The 13,220-nt window shown below is 43.9% G+C and overlaps 1 protein-coding gene across 1 annotated transcript; it reads right to left on the bottom strand.

Moving 5' to 3' along the window:
* Window positions 1-110: 110 nt before the first annotated feature.
* On the bottom strand, window positions 111-12,372 carry nlrx1 (NLR family member X1). Its single transcript, XM_029170184.3, has 12 exons — window positions 12,034-12,372; window positions 11,239-11,288; window positions 10,333-10,445; window positions 9,204-9,594; window positions 8,597-8,828; window positions 3,845-5,012; window positions 3,127-3,310; window positions 2,784-2,879; window positions 2,574-2,660; window positions 1,982-2,233; window positions 1,430-1,637; window positions 111-1,216 (listed from the first exon to the last, which is right to left on the bottom strand). The coding sequence occupies exons 2-12, from the start codon at window positions 11,268-11,270 to the stop codon at window positions 1,067-1,069; spliced, it is 2,913 nt and encodes a 970-aa protein (XP_029026017.1). The 5' UTR covers window positions 11,271-11,288; window positions 12,034-12,372; the 3' UTR covers window positions 111-1,066.
* Window positions 12,373-13,220: the final 848 nt, after the last annotated feature.

Genomic DNA, 13,220 nt, shown 5'->3' on the forward strand with positions numbered 1-13,220 from the left:
ACTGTTAAACATTTACCCAGTGGTAGAAAGCAGCAGAGGGAGCTTCACATTTAGACTCACCAGACCTCTGTCTTACGTTTAGAGTCAGAGTACTTCACTAGAACAACAGATAGAAGATAGATAGAATACCTTTATTGTCTCGCAATGGGGAAATCACTATATCCTTTTACTATATCCTGCTTCCAGGATGCTTCCAGGACGCTTCACAGGCAGCAGTTGGACGCACTAGAACAGGATGTGGTCAATCATTGTCCTGCAGTCATAAAGTGTGAGCTGCCTCTCACACAGGTTTTAGTCCTGAGCACCTGATGAGGCCAGGACCAAGGCTGACACTGAGCTAATCACAGAACCAGTCTGATCACATGCTTCTCACCCAGATCTCTCCACATTCCCTGAACCTTTTCCTGATATTATGACTGTAGATAATGATGCAGAGAAAACTGCTTGAAAACATATGGTGGCTGGTGAAGTGGTTCCTTGTCTACCAGATCACATCTCCAGTGACCTGCTTCCCTGTGGGGAAACCAGACACCCATAAAAATTATGTGAACACAGCCATCCAGCTGAGGCTGTCTGGACCGTCCTCTAGGTGGAATGAAAGGTGCCGGGACACTGATAGAAGTGTGTGCGGCAAAACAGACCCTCACAGCACAGACCATTGTCATGCTGTGATGATTTTCATCCAAGAGTTTAGGACTAGTTTTTACTCTGTCCAGTCTTTTTTCATGCACAAAAAATAAGTGAACAGCTAAACAGCACTATTACTGGTGTTAAAGCAGAGGAAGTGCTTCATTAGTCCAACACTCAAACCTGAGAAATGGTGGATGCTACAAAGTAAACAGATTTACACAGATGTTGACACGTAACCTTCACCCAGACCCCATGTGCCTGTAAATCATTCAATATGCAGTGAGAAGTTACTATGTTTTTGGTATTGTACTATGCACATTAAATTATTGTTGGTATCTTGATTCCACTGGTGCTGAGTAGAGGATTGTTTCCTTGCACCAATGAAGCTCCTGGTCTGTGTAGATTCACTCGGGTGTTGATCTCTGCATTTTCAGAACTACTTCTTGTTTATTGCAGACGCAGGCAGATTGTCCTTCTCCAGCATCTGCAGAGTTTGACGAACTCCCCTCTCTACCCGGCGAAAGTGGAGCCTCTTCCAGAAGTTTGGCTGCTGCTCGCGTCCCCACTCCAAGTCCCTGAGGAAGATCTAAAAAGACCACTTCAGGTAAGTATCATCCTAGTAGAACCCTGTGATACATACCAAGCCTGAATGGGGACATACTAGTGCTCAGTGGTCTGTATCATCTCCATACCACCCTAGAACCAACATATTCGCTGCCAACTGCTGACTAACACACGTCCCTGGATTCACAGTGAGTAATACTCCAGTGGATTGTTTTCCTTTATTTAAGATTTTTACCTTAAGCTGCTCGCTTACACAGTCCCGGTCCCAGGATGAAAAGTTCTCCCGTATCACACTAAGGATGGGGTGCCAGTTCTCTGAGATGTCTGCACCCTCGGTGACTGAAGCGAGGACCTTTACCCGTTGGCCAGTATCACTGCTCTTGGGCACACCCTGGGCATAGAGGGACTGCTTCCCAGTGTCAGTGAGAGGGTTCAGATACAAGCTGCACAAAGACACCAACACTGTCAATATGGGAAGGTGTGAATTATGTGACACCTAACATGCAGTAAGTGTCTCTGAAGTCTTTTATCATTCCTGTATTCCTGTAGTTATGATTCTAAAATATCACAGGTGATTTTACAGACACATGGAAGCTAAATATTATGTTCAGACAAATAACGTTGACTGTGAAAGTATGAGAAGGGTTAGGGTTAGATGCCCCATACCTTTGTTGCACTTCTCTACCTCATTTGTTCTCAAATCATTCGCAAAGGTTAAATTCAAGGTATTTTTTTGCAAAAAACAAAACCTATACATTTACAGTTGTCTTAGGAAGGAGCTGCTTACTGCACGGTGTGAATGCTGCGATGCTCCCTGCAGGCGTCCACCAGAGCCAGAGCAGCTCTGTCACCAATGTTGTTGTAGGCCACATTGAGCTCCTGGAGCCCTGTGTGATGTGGCAACGCTGCGGCCAGCTCCATGGCAGCTTGCTCACCCATCCCAGTGTGCATTAAAGAAAGGTGCGTCAGTGACTCATTCTGCGGCAGGGCTTTCAGGAGGGTGTGCACCCCAGAGTCAAGCAGGGCGTTGTCACAAAGCCTAGAAAAAAACAAAAAGATTCTCACACAAACCAGAAGTAGACTGATGAGCCAGACAATCACCTGAACAACCGCCAACTATCACATCCAGTATGACAAAGTGGAAATCTATCAACCTGCATTACAGCAGCTATAAGAATGCCAGGTTTGTGATCAACTCCAGGCTCACATTAAAAGGGAGTAAATCATCCTCATCATCATTGCTTTTAGAAACAATACCTGAGCTTAACCTGACCTGTGCGAACACTCTGAAATCAGCCTTGTTGGTGTTTTAAAACGGTCAGCTTTAGGGAGCATTTAAGGTTAGCAGCAGGGTAAAGGATAAACACGTGTCACTCAACTGTAGAGATTTAATATAACACGCAGGGTCTTGTAGCAGGTCTCTCAGAACAACGCACGACTCAGGGCCCAAGTTGTTGAACTGCAGACTGTGGACAAGACAACAGACACATGCTAAACACATCTGGGAGGTATCAACATGCATGTGGGTCTCTGATGTAGCACATGTCTTATATACCAGCAAAGCAAACTAAACAAGGGATCAAGCTCACTTGAGGTTGCGTGTGTGTCTGAAAGCAGGACGCAGTATCTGAATCATGTCATTGTTGAGGAGACAGGAGGACATATCCAGGGTGTGAAGGCAGTAGCTACAAAACACAATTAAACATCACAGGTATAGACAGCTTGTTTAATAACAAGCATGGTTCAGTATTCTCTGGGTCAGAGGTCGTCTTTAGACATGCCAACAACCTTTAACATCACTTAGTGTGTTCTGTTCTGGTTCCTTTAAGCAGGTTACATTAATACCTAACTAAGCAGTACCCCTGACCATGGGCCACTCTGCCAGCTGATAGTGAACCCATGGTGTATGCCTTGAGGCAGAGCCCGGTTTACCTTTCTGGGGCACACGACAGCACTGCACTCACTACAAAGCATTTCAACGTCGTCATACGGATGCTGTTGAGGGGGATGCTTCTGATTGAGGCCAGCACCTCAGCAGTCAGCCTTGGGTTCTGAAACTCGTACAGGAGGATCAGCAGGTCCATCAGCTCGTCTGGTGGCTGGGGCTTGCTGAGCTCTAATGGTAAATAAACCAAGCACAGGTCTGATGGGACATGTTCACTCACCCACATAGAGAGGATGGCTTCATGAAATGTTCAGCATGTGTGTATGAGGGTGTGTTCAATTAATTATTCCCGCAAGGGCACTATGTAAACACATACAGTCCATATTATGCTTCTAGATTCAAAGTCAATTATATGATTGAAGTTAAGATTAAGTTAGGATTGAAGATATGAAGTTGCACCAGTGCTTTCCATGTAGTTAGTCTCAAATGCACAAATCTAACAGAAACATTTTGTGTAGTAAAAATAGTAAAAGTCTGTTTACAGCAAACCAACAGTGAGCTGGAGGCTCCCGCCTCCTCTACAGGTGGCAAACATGGGCTAAACTAAACAGGTTCTGATTTAGTAGAGCTGCAGATGTTGCCCCTCAGTGCTAAAGGCATCTTCACATACCAAGGAGTCTCAACTGAGACTTAAGCACTTTACAAGTCCAGACCATTTTAATCTAAGGTATTAAATGGTTTCAAAAGAGTGATCACATACATTACCTCTGACAAGGTATTTCCTGAGGGCTTGCGTGATCTGGGCCACAGTGGTGCTCTGAATGCTGCAGCCAAGTTGCTGGAGAAGGACACGATTCCCATAATGCAACAATCCACCCATGAAGATGGGGTAGAGCTCGAAAGGCTTGCCTTCACTGTGCTGCTTGGTCTGTGGGCCATGGACGCCCAGAAGGCTCTGTTCCACCTGATCAAGGACATCCTCGTTGTAGCTGTCCTCGGTGCGAAACAACTCAGCAGCCATGGTTCTGGCTATGCTGCCTTTGTTGTAGCTGCTGATTTTCTCATAGATCTTGGGAAAAAGCTTGAGGAGGTTGAAGACAGCAAAGATCCGAAGGGGGATAAACTTAGAAAGTATGTTGAAGAAGGCAATGAAATCCTCACTTGCCTGACCAATGGCCATTGACAACTGGTTGGTGATCTTCTCCAGAGCTGATTTGTTCTCCCCTAGAACCACGTAGAGAGCTGCCAAGTACTCCTGCATGGCTGGAACAGCAAATACATACTGCTTCTGGTCAGGCTCACCGGCTGCATCCACGCAGTTCTTCCCACTCTCTACACTGGGAACCAGGAAGAAGTCCAGCACATCAGTCCGAAACATGGCCAGCTGCCGTAGCTCCTCATCGGTCTTAGTCTTCCCCCCAATCCACTGCTCCAGCTCCTTCTCAGAGAACGATGTGCGTTTGTTTGTCACACCATCAAATGCCACCTTTCCCACAGTGCGAACGACGTACAGCATCAGAGAACTTTGGTGCTCCTGAATCGGCACGTTGGTCCCCATTCCTGTGCCCAGGACCTCACCTCCAAAGTTCAGCCTGAGGAAGCTGGTGTAGATGCCAGTCAGCGTTCGAATGGGAGTGTTAGCATCGGTGAAGTGGAGGAAGTGCAATGAAGCACAGGTGAGCCAGCAGTAGGAGGGGAGGAAGCAGGCTGCAGCCAGCTGGCTTTTGCCTTGAAGGTTGAGGTAAAGCAGCTCGATGAGGTTGTGGGCCCCCTGGTTACATGCAGCCTCTCCACTATGCTGCAAAAGGCGGCTGGTAAAGTAGGCGCGCTGGCGGTCTGGATCATCGAAGCCAAAAATCTGTGCATAGCGGGTGACATACTTCTGAGGGATGCGGTCAAGGGCAGACAGTCTGGTGGTAACCAGGATGCTGGCCTGGGAAATACAGCCAACAGTTCTACCCATCAGACACAAGCACTTCAACACCCATCCATTAGATTTCTGGTAGTGATCCATTCTCTTCCTATTCACTAACATGACAGCTCTGTACTGAAAGTCAATAACCCGGAGCTGCTATCCTCCAGTGTGCAGTGTATGGCCCAGCCCACCTGCCCGTGTTCTGTTGCTGCCTATTATTATTTAAAATATACAGATTTAAATGTATTCATAGATTTAGGCCCCTTTTTTAGACATTTTGGTACATTAAATGACTTTAGGGTCACAGCTGTGGTTGAAGAAGGATCTACTCCCTCAGTCTGCGATCCACCCGCTGCCCACAAACCGGTACAGAACAGGGTGGTTTATTGCATTATCTCACATAAATGTCACATAAATCAATGAGTTTTGTGTTGTGGCTCTGTGTCTGGCGCCACCACTGTAGCACACCAGACAGGGCTCCTGTTGCCACCGGCCTCAAGTGCTCCACGATGGATCGAAGACCATACTGAGAGACCCAGGTCCAACCTTCAATTAATAAGCATGCTCAAGTGAGATTTATTGGATCCTTGTATTCTGTCAGGTCTTAAACCTTTTGCTGTGAATTGGTGCTATATAAATATATCAGAGGACCAGACCTACAAAAGTCTCTCTCTCTCACACACACACACACACACACACACACACACACACACACACACACACACACACACACACACACACACACACACACACACACACACACACACACACACACACACACACACACACACACACACACACACACACACACACGAACAGTCACAAGGTCAGTAAAAACAAACTGCAGCTGTTGAAGAAAGAAGTTAAATATTTAGAACAGATTATATCAGCAATTGGACAAAAATTGATCCAAATAGAGTCTTCAAAAGTAGAGAACCTAGACCAGATTTACAGGACAACCCAATACCTGGTTTTCGTCTTTGTGGAGCAAGCAAGCACAAACCTTAAAAGCAGAACCGCTACCCCTACACGACAGAGCACAAGCAGCAGGAATAATTGTACTGACTGAGGCATGCAAACTCAGGTCAGATAGTTACCATCTATACTGATAGCAGATAGGCACAATGAACTATTAATTGATTTACCAGTCAATGGGAAAATACAGGCATGATGACATCAACGGGAAAGACTACAATGCACAATACAATGCAACAAAGTTTATAAATAAATAAATAAATAAATAAATAAATAAATAAATAAATAAATAAATAAATGGACTCAAAGGACAAACTGTTAAGTTATTATTATGTTTGACGAGGGGAAGCCTATCCTACCAACATCCCTCTATAAATGGGGAGCGATAATGAGCCATGGGCCTTGCCATGTCTCAACTATACTGCTTGTGGATTTACAAATTATTCTAAAAAAATTTGTTCCTGATTCATCACATGCTCTAAATATAACCCTCAAGGAAATATTTGACATTCCCTATAGCAGAATATCCATTTCATTATTTGCATATTGGATTTTTGTGAATTAACTAGGTGTCAATGTAAAAAGTAGTGTTTGACTATTATCAACCTTTTTTCCAAACGGATAGATTCACTAGTTGTAGCAAAAACTCTAGTAAAAGATATAATACGATTTGGGATACCAGATCGAATTTGTAGTGAAAAAGGACCACACAGATTTTTCCTACCTGCTGTTATCAGACTATATAACCAGAACTGTTAACTTCCTATTGCTACATTAACTCACCTACTGCATCACTGATTTATGTAATAATCTCCTCTGTGCAACATTTGTGCAAATCAGTACAATATTTAAATTTATACATCCCTTCCAATTCTTTCCATATGTCAAAAGTGTTAAAACATCACAAGAAATGTTTTTCTGAAAATGCTTTTCAAGATGTGCCTTGCCCACAGGAGGGACCACTGCAGGCTGGTGACTGGGTGTTCATCAGAGTCATAAAACGCCACAACTGGACCTCACTCCAATAGAAGGCCTACACAGAGTGACGCTGGCAACACCTACAGCCTGCAAAGTCGAAGGTCTCTCTACTGTAACATATTATAATACTGAAACATATTTTGCTGAAGCCTCGTTAGCTGTGCTATAGCTTTGAAGTTTCCTCTTTTTTGCTCTGCAAGAAATAGGGAGTACTGGTGTGTAGCATCCACCATCCAGCCTTGTGCGGAAAATAATTCCCACGTACTTTGTGACTATGCACCTCCCAGAATGCAATACATATTATGAGCTGAATCCTTGTCTTCTCTTAAGTGAGAGGAAGTTGCCTTTGCTGTAAACTGCTCACTCCTTGCAAGTAAAATCCTGAAGAAGGTCTCAACTGATGTGTCTGCTTCATTTAACATTTACAAAGGGAACTAACAATTTCCCTAACAGTTTTCTTTTTCGGTTGCTGAACACGGGACCTGATCACTGTATTTCCGCGAACATGTGACTGTAACGCTGTTATAGAGCTGCGTGAATCTAAGAGGTGCATATTGAAGTGTTGTAATCTGTGATTTTGCTAGCTTAAGTGCTTTATTGTGGTACTGTGCGGTGCTCTGTTTCTGCTGTGACCACGCCAAGCGCACGATTCAACCACTGTGCACTTCCGCGATTGCGTGACTATAGCACCGAATATAGCCCCACGTGTTTGTGCGACCGCAATCCTTATTCAGGCTAGTCCCACTTCACACTCCTTTACACGCTTCTTTCCCTGTGAGCGCCAGACACGCGCGCTCCATTCAAAGGACTCACCGACACACGCGCGCAGCTGTGCCCCCTCACCACGCCCCTAAAGGGGGGCGCCCTCCTCCTTCCTCTCTCTCTCTCTCTCTCACACACACACACACACACACACACACACACACACACACACACACACACACACACACACACACACACACACACACACACACACACACACACACACTTTTATCTCAGGTAACGCACATACACATACAGTACTTTCAGACGAACACACCATACAATTAAGTTGTAATTTGCTGGTTATTCAAGATAGTGTTGACACTGGAGTTAATATTAATTGTTCGTTATCTGTGATTATTTGTATATGGTTTTATAGCACTGGTGAGTTGAATCAGCTATGGTACGGAGCTCAACCTTCAACTTACTTGAATACAATTGAGACTGTATTGGCTATTCCAAATTGGTTATTGGTCCCTGGCAACAGGGTGGTGCCCCCGTAAATTAAGTGATTATTAATTCAGTTAATAATTATTAATCAATAATAATTAAGTGTTTCACTTACCAAACTATAGACATTTGTCATATAGTTATACATATTTAAGCTAATAACCAAAATTTGTGAATATAAATTATAAATATAGTTGGTATCTCCACTCAGGAGCTATACATCCAATTATTATAATTTGTTCTCTTCGCATATCCCCAACATAATTGGTGCAAACCTGTGTGAGGTTAATCAAACTCAGCCCTTTTTGAGACTAGGTGGTGTCGCTAATTAATTTGGCACTACCACAACCCTCACACTGCCCCAACAGCGGTCTTGTTAAATATGGTTATGTTGAATATGACTTTCTGGTGAGCAGTGACAACGTACTATCCCCTACCTCAGGCAGGAGGTACTTCCTTAGCAGATTCACTAACACTCCACTGGGAGGCAGTGCCTCATTTGGATCACTGCAGAGTTCTGTGGATCCGATACGAAAGTCCAGGTTCATCTTCTCCATGCCGTTGAAGAGGAAGAGTACACTGTTAGCCTGGTTCCCCTCCCCGCTTAGCATGGGGTGCTTTTTCAGGTGCAGGTACTTCCTGCTCACCAGGTCCCTTAAAGAAGCCGCCCTGTGAGGAGGCGGGTTATCATTTAGTGTGATCAGCTTTGCCTATGTTCACATCGTGGAACTACAGCTGAAGGAAAGAATGCTATAACCTAATGTCTAATTATTATCTGTGAAGTGCACAAAAGCTAGTGATATACATCATAAGACAGTGTTGGACTAGACCACACACTGGCAAGTTGCTATAATTTATCGTTGAATGACTATGACTATCACTTTTACCATATGCTGCTCTAATACTGAGTTTAAATTCTGACTCGGATGTAAATGTTTCAGGGCTCATAAGATCCCAACAGAAGACCAGCTGTTTGTGGAGGGGTTCTTTGTCCTTTGTTTTAAATCCAGACCCTAATTTCAGCTCATGGACAAGTTGTCTTACTTTGACAGCTGACTGAGGTCCTCACAAGAAAAAGGTACCAGCAGCTTGAATTGTTGCAGCGTGGACCCACTGCACCAGTCCAGCACCAGTTTCCGGACCACAGTGCTCTTGCCCGTCCCCACAGCCCCATACAGAAGCACATTGAGCCCCTGGTCCTCACTCCAGGCATGAGTGGGCTCAAACAGCTGTTCCAGGGTTACAGAGGGGTTGCAGGTGGTTGGTGTTTGGAGAGGGGAGGGGAGAAATCCCACCCTCTCCTCTGGCTTCCTTTCTAGAATCAGTGGATCCACGTGCATTGTCTCTGGGCTGAAATAACCTCCAAACTGTTTCTCTTCTTGCGGTAGGTGACTGAACCACAGGAAAAGCTTCCTCTTGTGGATCTCTATGGGGTCTGTAGTAAGAAAGGAATAAACATGTGAGCCTCTTCTCTGAACTGAACTAAAGAACAGCTCCGATCAACGCTCATAGAACATGGATGCAAGAACGAATCTAAATCAAAGCAGCAGATGGGACAGATACATGAATATGGGTGAGGAAAATCATTTTCAACTTAATATATATTTATTGTAAAGCACTCTCGCCTCACAGCAAGAAGGTCCTGGGTTCGATTCAATAAATGGCTATCTGTCTGTGTGTTGCCCTGCGATAGACTGGTGACCGCCTCTCACCCAAAGACAGCTGGGATAGGCTCCAGCGCCACCCGCGACCCCGCATGGGAATAAGCGGTAGAAAATGGATGGATGGATGTATTATTACAATAGAACATAGAACTTTTTTAAGGATGATGAGTTCCATTGTCTTTTTGAGTTGAGAAGGTGTGTAGTTTTTACAGTATTTAGGAAAGTTACTGTGAATGACCAGCATGTGGGTATGAATCTACAAAACTGTGTGCTCACACAGAGATCAAAGGGTGGTAGAGCACTACAAACAAAAGAAAACTAAACTGTGCTGCCTGTATAGAAATCCGGTTGAAAAAAACTCCTTCTAGAGGACACACTTCACTGTAAGTAAAAATGCATAATGGGTGGGTTTAAACAGATGTAAATACCTAGACCAAAAGCCCAAAGGGTTAATGAGTCGATGGGTGACCCCTAGTAAAAGGAGCTATTGGTAATGAAAGAATGTGAACCTGTTTCTGAAGTGGTAGAGGAGATGCTCCTGAAGAGAAAGCCACTGCTGGGGTAAAGAGGAATATCCACCCTCCTCCTCCACTTCGATGTCGCAAGCAGCTGACGCACCTGCCTGGAAAGACATCACACAGCAGAGGTGTGTTCAGCTGGTCCAGTGCCCCACCCCACGTTCCCTGAGGTGAGCTGGAGAAGTTACCTTGCTCCCACATTCAACACCTTCCTTTTTTTTACAATTGGAGCTATTTATTTTAATATACACTACGTTTGGTTTAGTGACATCTTTTTGACATTTGAAGCCCGAATACTAACTCTGAGGCCCCATCAATTATTGTAAACAAACTTACTATAAATATTAACAAGTTTGGTTAGTCATACAAAACACAGATTTAATATGAAGTGTTACACAGTTTCTCTTTTGAACTTTTTGGACTCATACAGTCCATCCAGTATGCTCATGCTGCTCATAGCTCATGCTGCCTAGAATGTCATTCAATTTACTACTAAGGACAGGAAAGAGACTGATGGTCAGCACTGGTATGTCATCATACACACATCCTTTTACTAGAGTTAGTTTATTTCACATATTCAGCACAGCAAACATGTTGAATTTCAATTATTTTAGTGTTGAGACTCAGGGCAGGTAGTTACGTTTGTACAGAGTAGGATGTCAAGTAGTAGATTATCCAGGTATCACCACACCCTTAACAGAAAGACGTCTACATCTAGCGATCCTCTCATACAGTATGTTACTACGCAAACTGCAAGAGGTAGTAGCAACGAGGCCACTAAGCAGTAGCATCTCAGAACAAGGAATGTTAGCGTCTCCAAACTGTGTCACTACATTGCAGAAGAACCAGCTGTGCACCAAAAACATTAGAGTTCTAATATTGGTAATATGAACTGACCTGTGCAGTGAGCTCATACTTCTGTTCTGCATTTATCTGCTGACAAGCACCTGTAAAGGAAAATGACCAACAGACAGATGCAACTTATAGGCAGCTTGTGAAGCACAGAGTGTAGTTACTCTTTCAGGATCATCTGAAATATCACCTTCTCTTTTGCTACTCAAAATGTTTTTATGTGAACATGTATAAAAATATAATTATAGTATTATTACTCTTGTTATTATAAATAATAATTTATAGTAATAGTAAAATAGTAAATTAATAATATATAATAATAATAAATTAAAAAGCGCACATTCTAGCAAACAGAAGTGGATTAGATGTTTGGTCAGAATAACAACTGCTGAACCCAAAACATCAAAACATGGAGGAAAGGGTTCGTACAGTGGCTTCCAAGGACGCTGCTAAAAACATCGGAAGACGTTACCGCGAGTGAGCTCGTTTGCAAAAGTTTTTTTGTAACTACCATATTGAGGTAATTGAAGAGGCAACACAAAAAAATAGCAAAAATAGCTGCATGACCACTACAATTAAATAGAGCAAACAGCAGCTGCTGCGTTGTCATAAATTCTGGTTTAATTTTTCGGAAGGCTCATCTCAGGCTTCAACGCTGCAGAGCTGCAGTATCAACAACACACCAGAAGCACATAGAGCCAGCTGGCTGGTCTGAAAACGCGTAAGCTACACGTTAAAACGTGAGCGGAAGGAAATGGAACAGAGCTCTACAGGAGGCTAGGTTGACTCTCCATGTCCACACCCTCACCTAGCGATCAGTTTAGCAGCAAAACAACTCACCGCAAAGTTCGTCTATGATCGCGACCACGGACAACTGAGAGGACACAGGCACCGAGCAGGGGGCAGTGAATCAGCACAAGAACCAAGGTTATAGTGTCTACTTATGGAACTTAGCGACCTCCAGTCGCCAAGAGAAGGGAGGTCAGCAGCGAGAAACCTTAGCGCCAGGACCGCACAGGTCACAGCAGTTGGCGCTGGCGCATATTGCCGCCCGACGGAAACGGCCTGCCGTAGTAAGCGTCATAGAAACGGCGCTTTCAAAACGCGTCATGTCCGGCAGTGATACGTCATGAGACGCGTCTCGTTTGTTTCTGACATCTAATTTCTGTCTTAAAACTCTGCGTAAGTAAAGACAGTCTCTTGACGCGTCACAAACGGACGTGACGTGTCACAAATAAACGTGACGCGTCTCGTGACGTCCTTTACTTAAGCAGAGATTCAAGCCAGAAATGAACAAAATATTCAAACAAGAATATAATATTAACAACCATTTGCACATTTTACACAGGTCATGTTGTATGAACAGTGGCCAATGCTTGATGCCGTAGAAACCTGTGACTTTGTCCAGTTTTGTACTTGTTTTCAATTTCCCTTGTGCCACTTTCAGTATTTTTGTGACTATTATACCAACATTTACCCCTTTCGGGGCAGTAAGACGAGTAAATTTGGTCATTGCCAGGTCTTCATGAGATAAGTAAGGAAAGTACATGTGTTCATGTGGGGTTAAAGCGTTTGCTTCAACTGGGGTTGATAGAGTCTGGTGTAGACTGCTCCGGGTTGTTCTTAAGGAAACAGGAGCTGGGAGGTTGATGGCCGTCCAGAAGGATCTGGGAACTGAACAGATAATACGGCTAATTGCCAGATCTTTTTTGAACAGCCACGTAGGCTCTTTCTCCTTCTGAGTAAACATCTAGACTTCTTGCACGCCTTATTTGGACATAAGAAGAGATCTTAGGTTGTGGTTAAAAACAGGTCTTTGCAGGCTGGGGTTGTCAGAGCGCTTCGCAGAGGGTATGCTGGAGACACACACCTGATCTTTTCTGACCTCTCAGTTCTCTCTGCAGAGGAACAAGCAGCTGAATTCGGGCACTGCCTCTTTAGCAATTTTTTTCTGATTGTATTGGTTTATCATATATAATAAATTCTCACGCTATTGATTTAAACTTCAAAGTTGTGTCCGTGTGAAA

The sequence above is a fragment of the Betta splendens genome, chromosome 13 (assembly GCF_900634795.4).
Source record: "Betta splendens chromosome 13, fBetSpl5.4, whole genome shotgun sequence".
NCBI lineage: Eukaryota > Metazoa > Chordata > Actinopteri > Anabantiformes > Osphronemidae > Betta > Betta splendens.